Here is an 11,128-nt window from a genome sequence, read left to right as displayed (position 1 = left end):
TAAGGATAAAATACACATCATTTCTACTTACCATACTATAACTGCTTTAATCCATCACTATAAGCACTCAGTTTAATGGAATAACATGACCCACATACACATATTTACACTATACTCCACACATAAGAAAGTGAGTTTATATAAACTTACCATTTTGTACAGAATTTGTTAAAGATAGTTTCTTCTTAGAGTCCATTCTGTAATCATAATTTGTAGGCTCTGAAGTAAAAAAGAAAATACAATAAATAGAATAATTTGATAAATAGAGAAACAAACAAAAAATGAATAGATAATATAAGTAAATATAATAACAACAATAATAATAATAATAATAATAATAATAATAATAATAATAATAATAATAATAATAATAATAATCTGTTGACTAATTCCCCAAGTATAAAATAAAGATGTTATTGCTTTTCATTCCCTCTTACATGAGTTACTTTAAAATTCAATGAGGTGTAACACGATAAACAGTAGAGGTACATGGGAGAGAGAGAGAGAGAGAGAGAGAGAGAGAGAGAGAGAGAGAGAGAGAGAGAGAGAGAGAGAGAGAGAGAGAGAGAGAGAGAGAGAGAGAGAGAGAGAGAGAGAGAGAGAGAGAGAGAGAGAGAGAGAGAGAGAGAGAGAGAGAGAGAGAGAGAGAGAGAGAGAGGTGGGAAACATGAAATAAGAATGATAACCACATGCTGGAAGAAAGAAGTGTTTAGAAGAAAGAAAATTGAAAAATATGTCATATATATGTCATACATCTGGCCATGCCATCTAGTTCCGTTTTCTCTCTCCATTTTTCCGTCTATACGATCCAAAACTTATTTATTATGGAAATAGGGGAACCCTATGGCCCCCTAACCCCCTGTACATATGTCTAAGTCAGGCTCCAATGCCTGTTGAAGCACTTTCTCTGGGAGTTGCTCATCAACGTCTTGACAGCATGGTGTCGGCAGCACGTGTGTGTTTGATCTGTTTGATGTGCTGCAGTCTCTGACGAGACAGCCAGACGTTACCCTACGGAACGAGCTCAGAGCTCATTATTTCCGATCTTCGGATAGGCCTGAGACCAGGCACACTCCACACACCGGGACAACAAGGTCACAACTCCTCGATTTACATCCCGTACCTACTCACTGCTAGGTGAACAGGGGCTACCCGTGAAAGGAGACACACCCAAATATCTCCACCCGGCCGGGGAATCGAACCCCGGTCCTCTGGCTTGTGAAGCCAGCGCTCTAACCACTGAGCTACCGTGTGTGTGTGTGTGTGTGTGTGTGTGTGTGTGTGTGTGTGTGTGTGTGTGTGTGTGTGTGTGTGTGTGTGTGTGTGTGTGTGTACATAATAATATATATAACAGTTAATTATCTTTACCAAGAGATAGATAACAAATTAGTCCCAACATGTCAAAATCTTTGAAGAGCTTGTAGAGGCGTGCAATATCTTTGTTCTCATTTGTCACATCAATTGTCACATCAAAGTTCTTTATGGCATCAGCAATGTGCAGGCGAACCTGTGAAGGAAGAGGAATCTAATTTATGCAAGGTAAATTTGATGTTTTCAAGTCTTAATTTCTACACCAAACTCAGTTCCTAAGGAAAGAGCAAAACAACAGACTAACAACCTTAAAGCTGAGCACTTATTTATTACACACACAGAATAATAAGTCAAATAGACCCAAACTGGGCCAAAACCATACAAACACAAACTTAAAACAGTTTTCTTTTTCTACTTATGGCTGAATTAAGGCACTTATAATTTTGGCAACAATATATCATAAAGAGAATGGATGTATGCCTCCTGTGGATTATGTTTCATAGTTTTTTAACAAATATTGAAAGAAATTTGAAAGTAAAATTGCAATTTCTTTTAAAATTCTATCTTGGGCCAATTACTCTCATCAACCTGCTTGCTGCTTAGGGATTAGCTGTAACCTTTTGGATAAGTGCCAAACACACTAGCTACTTAATCGAAACTTATTTCAAGGTAAACTTTGCACTATTCCCATACCTGACGTGTGTGAGGGACTGGATCTATGAGTTGATGTGTTCTAATGTGAACAATAACTCCATCAATTATCTGTCCAAGTAAAAGCTTCTTTTCCCTTTCAGTTGCCAACTCTATCAAAAGTTCTTCAGCTTTCTGGCAAGTTACTTGTAACAAAATCCTTTGAGCTTGAGGCAAAAGTGGTTTCACTCCTATTGAAGAGATTTTAAGAGAAAAATTTTGTTAAAGAAAAAAAAATCAAGTTTTATGTCCAATAAACATGAAATAATTTCATTATACCTAATAGAACTGTAATGCTTTTAACATCTCAAAATCAATGTTAAGACAGCTTATTGATTCTCACCTTTGGTCCAACTTAATGACATCTGTCTTCTCAGCTCCGAGATTTTCTGCAACTTGACTACGTAGGGTCCGCCAGCAGGATTGTGGCTCTGACGTCCCACACGAGGGAGCATCCATGGATTTGACTTTCTAGTGTTGTATTGAGTCAAAAGAAACTTAAACTGCTCCGATATTTCATCTTTTGTGTATCTGCCAAATATATACATTGATTATTTCTTAAAAGCAAAGTTAATTCTCCTTTTTTTTTTCAAATTAAGAAAACAAAATAAAAGAAAAAGTAAAATAATTAGAATTGCATTAGTTGAAAAAATCATAAATTGGTTTTGAAACAGTACAGCAGACTCAGAAATCAATTAGGCTGTGACAATTACCAGTATCTCTACCCTTATATATGCTATGCCTCACAAATAATGTACTTCTCTAACCCTTAATAAATGGTTGACACAGTGGTGCTCATCTCAGAGCTTTGACAAGTGATGCAAAAAATAAGTAGTAAAGGAGAAACAATAAATAGAAATGAAGAAAGCTTAATGCATTTTCAGAATGTATTAAGAAAAGATATAACAATGAAAGAGAAGTAAAAGTAGAGAGCGGGAACAAAATGGAGAGAAGGGATGGAGGATTAACGGACACATAAAGAGGAGTAAAGGTAGGGAAAAATACATCTATTAAATTAAATTCCTCCCCTACTTCCTCTATCCTTTTCTTCACTCCTTCCTCAGCATTCAAGCTTATATTTTTTTCTATATATTTTCTCCCGTACTTTCGCCCTCATTCCTCCTCCTTCTATTATTTCCTTCGTCCTTGATTCCTTGTATGTATTCATTTTTCCCTGTTACTATCTTCTCTGCCTTTCTTCTCTCCACTTGCATCCCTTCCTCTTCCTATAAAATAGTAAGTGGCATTGAAAAAATAAATAAGGAAGACCTGGTGCTGGTGACAAAAGAAGCTAGAAGGACAAGAGGACATGTAAAGAAAATTATGATGAGGCAGTGTGTGAATGATATTGGAAATTACAGTTTTCCACATAGAACAGTGGAAAAGTGGAACGCATTGAGTGATGAAGTTGTTAAAGAACATAATGTGCATATCTTTAAAGAAAATTGGATAAATGGAGACATGGAGACAGGACACTATAAGCCCCATTCAAACCCTGTACAATACAACTAGGTAAATACACACACATACTTGCACACTCTCTCTCTTTCTTCTGCCACACACAAAATACAACTCACAATCTGTGCTTTCTCCTTTTTTGTTCTCATTCACACACACACACACACACACACACACACACACACACACACACACACACACCACGTAGTGTAGTGGTTAGCACGCTCAGCTCACAACTGAGAGGGTCCAGGTTCAAGTCCCAGAAAGCGGCGAGGCAAATGGGCAAGCCTCTTAATGTGTAGCCCCTGTTCACCTAGCAGTAAATAGGTACGGGATGTAACTCAAGGGGTTGTGGCCTCGCTTTCCCAGTGTGTGGAGTGTGGTGTGGTCTCAGTTCTACCCGATGATCGGTCACTGGGTGACCAGCAGATGACCATGGTAAATAACACCTTCATGCCATCCAAGCCTTGTTTTCCATACAGTGTAAATGCTTCTTTGTTTAGTGATATAGTGAGGGACCACTATATAATATTATTTATCACTGTTATTTGTTAGAAAATAATTTAAATTTTGTATAAAATATCATGCTAATTCATTTTTTACATTTAAATTTTTCATATTTATAACTAATTAATTGGATTTCCATTATTCTAAATGGCAAAATTTTTTTTGAGATACAAGTGTTTCAAGATACAAGCTACGTTATGGAACGAATAAAATTCATAACCCAAGGCACCACTGTATGTAGCTTACAACTGACACTGAAAATGGTAAAATGTATTCATGCAAGGAAAGGGTTTTCATGAGTTTCAAACTAAATTCTATCTTTATTTGATTGTTTATAGATACTTACTTATATCCAATGTCTTTCATTGAATCATAGATTTTCAAGAAAACTTCATTTCTACTGGCATGAGAAGAAGTTGCTGATGACTGATACTTTATATACAAGTCCAAAAGAAGGTTAACAGCTTCATGGCTCCAGTAGGTAATCTCCGCCTCTGAAAGGAGAACACTTATCTTTAATGATACAAAAAATAAGAGTACATAATGAGGGAAGAATCAAGATGAAAATCAAATATACTTACTATGAAGAATACAATTAAAGCAAGCCTTTCTTGCAAAAAATGTCATCAAACCTATACCTAAGAAATTACTTATGCTCAAATGGAAAATCAAAGGATGTGCCCTTTGTCAAAACATGACCTTCTGTGTCTGAATTATGTCAAGTTTTGAAACTCCATAACATAAGAAAAAAAATCAGGCAAAACCCTGATGTTTCATTGGATGGAGCAGCAGGAAATAAAACGTCAATTATGATTCAGACCAGATGATGAGAGAAAAGAGAGGATCTGTGAGCATCTATGGCAGCTAGGTATTCACATAGCCATGTAGCAGTTTAACCCACTAACAGAGTGATAGCTTGCACAAACGGTAGGTGAATCAGAGGTTCAGTGCGGATGTAAACAGATGGAGACAAGACATATGCCCTGGAGCAGGAGAGCTAATACAAACACTTGCTAATGTTTCAGACATATTTCCATGTAACCCCTTAATCACTTCACATGACTGGGTAAATGCCCAATACCCCATAGCAATCTTGCACCTGTTAAGCACTTCACATTGCCGGTTCACAGTGTCCCACAGCGTCCCACAACACACAAACACCACAGTAAACCTAACTGACCCTACTGGGTGACACCCAACCTGGTGCACTAACACAACTCTACCTGGAGTTTACGCAATGAGGGTCAAATTGACCTCAGCACCGAATAAATCCCCTTACTTAACACCTTTTTTCTTCTTCTTTTTTTTTAAGCAAGAGGAAACTGGCCAAGGGCAAAAAATAATTGATTAAAAAAAAGGCCCACTGGTTGCCAGTTCCCTTAAAGATCATAAGAGTTATCCAGAAATGAGGGACAAATGGCTTGAAACCTCCCTCTTAAAAGAAGTCAAGTCATAGGAAGATGGAAATACAGAAGCAGGCAGGAAGTTCCAGTGTTTACCACAGAAAGGTATGAATGATTGAGAATACTGGTTAACTCTTGCATTAGAGAGTTGGGCAAAATAGGGGTGGGAGGAAGAAGAAAGCCTCGTGCAGCAAGGCTGCAGGAGGAGGGGAGACATGCAGTTAGCAAGATCAGTATAGCAGTTAGCATGAAAATAGTGATAAAAAATAAAAAGAGATGCAACATTTCAGCAGTGAGAAAGAGGCTGAAGACAGTCAGTCAGAGGAGGGGAGTTGATGAGATGAAAAGCTTTTCATTCCACCCTATTTAATAAAATTGTGTGAGTGGAACACCCCCAAACACGTGAAGAGTACTCCATACAAGGACGAATAAAGCCCTTGTATATAGTTAGCAGTTGGAGGTGTGAGAAAAGTGCAGAGATGCCACAAAATGCTTAACTTCATAGAAGCTCTTTTAGCAAGAGATGAGATGTGAAGTTTCCAGTTAAGATTATGAGTATATGACAGACCAAAAATATTCAGTGTAGAAGAGGGGGACAGCTGAGTGTCATTGAAGAAGGGATAGTTGTCTGGAGGGTTGTGTCGAGTTGGTAGATGGAGGAATTGAGTTTTTGAGGAATTGAACACTACTAAGTTTTCTCTGCCCCAATCAGAAATCTTAGAAAGATCAGAAGTCAGGCATTCTGTGGCGTCCTTGTGTGATCTGTTGACTTCCTGAAGGGTTGATCGTCTCTGAAAGGATGTGAAAAGATGTAGGGTGGTATCATAATCGTAGGAGTGGATAGGGCAAGAAGTTTGGTTAAGAAGATCATTAATGAATAATAGAAAGAAAGTGGGTGACAGGACAGAACCCTGAGGAACCAAACATGTTAAATACACTAAAAACATTTTTCCTGAATTTGACCTGCTGAAAACTGGGGTGCATCTTATATACCCATGCTGTCAAATATGGTAAATAAATACAGTGAAAACTCAGTTCACAAACACCCTTGTGCCCCCAAAAATTGGTTGACAAATCCAATTTTTCAGCAAGTTTTGTCTTGGTCCACAAATGAAAATTTGGTTCGCGAACAGAGTTCCTGGATTTGGTATGAGATGGCGTCGCATGGAGCATCAGTTGTTCTCATGGTACCACACCAGAAACTGTGTTTCTTGTGGTGATCTTATGTTTTTTCTTTTGCTTTATGCATTTATTTGGCCCTCATTATGCCTCTTATGACAGTGAAATGTATTAGTAATAGTGGTGTTAAGCGTATTACAATAGATATAAAGGAAGCCATACCAGTAAAGCATCTTGAAAAGAATACTACTGTTCAATCCAAACAAAGAAAAACAGAAAATAAGAACTTTATCACAAATGTGGAACAACAGAAAAAAGTTATTTCCAAGATGTTTTGCTGAAATGCCAAGTCTCAGGAGTCACGAGATACTGTGAGATGTTTGTTTGGGACACCGTATTTGTCATCACAGCTGATCACAACACAGAGGCACCTCACCTCCAGGACAGCTAGTGATGCATGATAAATGTCGTCAGGAAGATCAGCGTATGTCATCTTCCTGTTAGTTAGATGCTGTTATTATAGCAATGACGATCCTTTGTTTATTCAAGCTGAGAGGTGCACTAAAGTGTTTAATAGAGAATACTTGCAGTGTACGTGCTGAGTCGCTCTCTTAAACACAGGCCTGGGGTCTAGGAACAGATTAATCTAATTTACATTGATTTCTAAGGGAAAATAATCTTAGTTGACAAACATTTTGATTCACAAACAGCCTTCAAGAACTAATTAAGTTCATAAACTGAAGTTCTATTGTAAATATATTCCTGAAAGTTGTTCAAAATCCAGCTTATTCAGGTCCGACTTAGCCAGGGTCTACTGTGTATGAAAAAAATTAACTCCTAACTTGTTAGAATATTCTTTGTTACTGTTAGTGACAAATTGCAATCATATGTACAAATAAAATTAAAGACTATGACAGCTCACAAACAAAACTGTATACTATACAAATACTAAACACTTCCCTAAGTATGTATATCTATGTACTAAACACCGTGCAAATTAAGGATTAACAATTTGTAAACTGAGGATACAGCTGCACCAATACAAATTCATTTTATAATTTCTTATTCTTGGGAATGAAATGAAGATAATTGTAATGCAAAAAATGTAGTAATTTTGAATGGTAAGTTAAGTACATATAATATCTAGAAAGACTTACCCCCAGTGTACTTAGAAACATCAGGACTGTAACATACAGCTTCTTCTGTTTCTTTAATTTTTCGCATCTCTTCAATGAAAGGAAATTTATTATTTTGAGCATAGCCTTGTCGCAGCAATGCAACATGAACTGCAATCTGTGGGCAAAATTCATACAGATATCATTATTAATGCATTGATTATCAACTACTAAGAAAACTAAAGAAAGATCATAACTATGATAGAATATAAAAAACAATATCAAGAAAGGATGCATTAAACTGACAAATCATCAACAAATAATCTCATTGAAATACATCTAATATATCAGATATTGTTATCATCATACTCATTACAATAAGTATCCAAGCTGTCTTATTGTAGGCAGAAAACTATTGTTGAATCCTTTCCTGGCTACCTCATAAAGGATAAGTATTTGAGTATTAACTGAGTATCACGGTGCTGTTTTTAAAGAAAAGTTTCACAAATTTAATACAATGGTAACTTGATATCTGTTATTAATTGGTTCTAGACCTTTGGACTTATACCAAACAGGACATATACTAAATATATTCTTATTGTAAGAAACAAGGGAGAAATTATTGAAAATCCTATTTTTATTGGCATATACAAAAATATTAATGAAATCTTAAAAAATTATTTAAATACAGTTTTCTGCTAAAATATATACTGTATCTGATGGCACATAAGATGTTTGAGCATAGAAGATGCAGCCCCATTTCAGGATATATTCTGGACATTTTTTTTAAGCATTTATACATGTAGTGTTTAAAGCCAACTAGCAGTACAGCTAAACAAAAACAAGCATCACAATAGTAAAAATAACCTATATGATTGAAAGAACACAGCTCATAGCTGCTGAAATGTTAACAACACACATTGCATTCCTGAACAGGGCCACATTTGTATACTTTCATATTTATATATTATCTTTTTATTTTATATGTAATACAAACTTACCTCTGGGACATCTCGTTTTGGGTGACCAGTGGCAGCATATGCCTTTGCTACTTGGAGCCAAAGATCACTGGGCTGATGACTCGAATATTGGTTAACATATGCTTCTAGAATATCAGGATAGACTTGCAGAAGAGCTTGTGATTCTTCAAACAGCCAGAGTTGCTGGCTTACCTCTGTAAGAGTTTAAAATCCATTATCAAGAAATAAAAGGAAATATTTCACTTTCCTTTCAATATCTCTATGAATGAGTTTTGAAGTTAATTTCCGCATAAAATATTCTCAGGAAAACAATTAGGTTTGCAAGTCTAGAACAATTTCAACATCAGACAGATGGTAGGGAAAACAAATGACAAAGAAGAACACTGGATTTGTGACATTCATAAACTTCCATAAGAAATAGAAAATTCATAAGAAAGAACTTTTGAGAGATATAGCCCTTTGATGATAATTAACCAGTATTTCTACTTATTTATGAAATCACAAAGTTTTAACCACAGACAGACATAACTCCTTCAAGAAATTAGTATTATGCACCAACACATAACCAACACAAAGAGGTAGTACAACAAGCTAGAAATATTCTGCAAAAAAGTTTTCTTCGGAAATACAAAGGTGATGCTGGAATTATTCATAAGCCACTACTATACTCTCTTCTGTAATTTTCAGTGGTGATGACAGGTACACTATGTGTTGTGTGCTTGCAAATTGTATGCCTCATTCGTGTTTAAAATTTTACTAGATTAACTATTCTCAATCCCTATAATTCTATTAGATTAATTTTTTTTACTTTTATAAGTCCATATAAGGTACATCAACTTTTAATGTATATATTTTTTTTATTATGCTAAGTTATCTATATTTTCAAGTAAAAATACAATATTCATTATAATCTTTACAATAATAATAATAATAATAATAATAATAATAATAATAATAATAATAATAATAATAATGATAATAATAATAATAATAATAATAATAATAATAATAATAATAATAATAATAGTAGTAGCAGTAGTAGTAATAATAATAATTATGATAATAATTATCATTATCATTATTATCATTATCATTATAATCATTATTATTATTATTATCATTATTATTACTATCATTATTATTATTATTATCATTATTATTGTCATTATTGTTATTATTATAATTATTATTATTACTATACATATACAATATAGTGAAAAAAACACCTCAAACAGAAAGAATACAAAAACAAACATATCTTACGTAGTCTGAGACGATATTTCCTTTTTGTTCTCATCTCCATTGTTCTTGAAATTTGAATGTGTGGCCAGCGCCCATACACTCCATACACCTCAGCCAGTTCTCTGTAATATGGCACATCCCTGCGAATGGCTCCTGGCAGGCTGTTGTGGTGCTGGCATTTTTCAAAGCCCTTTATCATTCCCGTGAGAATCTCCTTTAATTTACAGGTCATAAAACTGAAGCCTTCATCTTCAAGTTTCTGAGAGTAAAACATATTATTTTAAAATATGATGGAATTATGCAATATATACTGTAGGCAATGCTTTCATTCATAATAATCATTTATATAGTTTACAAAGTATCATTCATAAATTCAACAAGACTAAAAAAGCGTATAACATATAAAATTGCACAAAAATAGACAAAATAAAAATTGACAACTAAGTCTGCCAATATCATGAGTGTAGTAGATTCACTGAATCAGAAGGTTCAGGACTCATCAAGTTTAAAGTATTATTACTGTAAATCTGGTCAAGTACACTTCATTAATATTCTTTGATATTTCTTATGATGTTATAAAACCTATACTAATTTCAATAAGTTTTTTGTGGGTGGGATGGGTTCCCAGGACTATTATGAGTTATGGCAAAGTACAAAATTCATGCTTGCAGAACTTGATTGCATCAATATATTCATATTGGGAGAATAATTTGAAGGTCTGGCAAAATATAATACAGGGTGTAGCATAAATTGCTAGAGGTAAAATTACAGCTTATTTTAAGTGGAATATTTTAGGTTAACACGTTCCTTGCAATACGACTCACCACTGGGTCATCAGTTACTATCCATTGTTGTGATGTAACCCACTAGTGGGTTGTAGAACAATTTTCACATATATCACATTTCAATCTTACTATTAATAGAAATGTGATGATATAGTAAAATTACAATAAACACTTTGAGGTTGCCAGTTTGTTTGGGTGTTCTCCCAGACAACACTCTACTCTTCTCACTTCACTGGCTTGACCAGCACTGACGTGACGACAATTTATTTGTATTGCAGTGCAGGCGAGTTTGCCGCGCTGGCAATCACAGGGAATGTGTTAATGTGGATTTTGAAGCCTTGTTTAGTAGTGCATGAAATTCAAGTGTGGTGGAATGTCTTGATCCAGGAGGTCAGATGGTGATATTTTCAGTTATTCATTCATCCTTTCTATAAGTTTTGGATCATTACAGTATTCCTTAACGATGAGTGGTATCAAAGGACAGGTGATTTGCTGATAAACATTATGCAATCATAGTA

General features: G+C 35.0%; 1 protein-coding gene across 5 annotated transcripts in view; it reads right to left on the bottom strand.

Moving 5' to 3' along the window:
- LOC123516354 overlaps positions 1-11,128 on the bottom strand; it is a 31,291-nt gene that overhangs the window by 10,583 nt on the left and 9,580 nt on the right. For 4 of the 5 annotated variants that reach the window (XM_045275651.1, XM_045275648.1, XM_045275649.1 and 1 more), the window contains 8 exons: positions 9,847-10,084; positions 8,605-8,777; positions 7,646-7,781; positions 4,313-4,460; positions 2,345-2,532; positions 2,005-2,192; positions 1,369-1,507; positions 151-219 (listed from right to left, as the gene is read on the bottom strand). In XM_045275651.1, coding sequence (XP_045131586.1) covers positions 151-219; positions 1,369-1,507; positions 2,005-2,192; positions 2,345-2,532; positions 4,313-4,460; positions 7,646-7,781; positions 8,605-8,777; positions 9,847-10,084 — 1,279 coding nt within the window. Of the gene's footprint in view, positions 1-150; positions 220-1,368; positions 1,508-2,004; positions 2,193-2,344; positions 2,533-4,312; positions 4,461-7,645; positions 7,782-8,604; positions 8,778-9,846; positions 10,085-11,128 lie in introns of those variants that run through there. The other variant, XR_006678177.1, reaches the window with a different exon arrangement.

Source organism: Portunus trituberculatus, chromosome 40 (genome assembly GCF_017591435.1).
Source record: "Portunus trituberculatus isolate SZX2019 chromosome 40, ASM1759143v1, whole genome shotgun sequence".
NCBI lineage: Eukaryota > Metazoa > Arthropoda > Malacostraca > Decapoda > Portunidae > Portunus > Portunus trituberculatus.
This window is presented reverse-complemented; position numbering and strand designations above follow the sequence as displayed.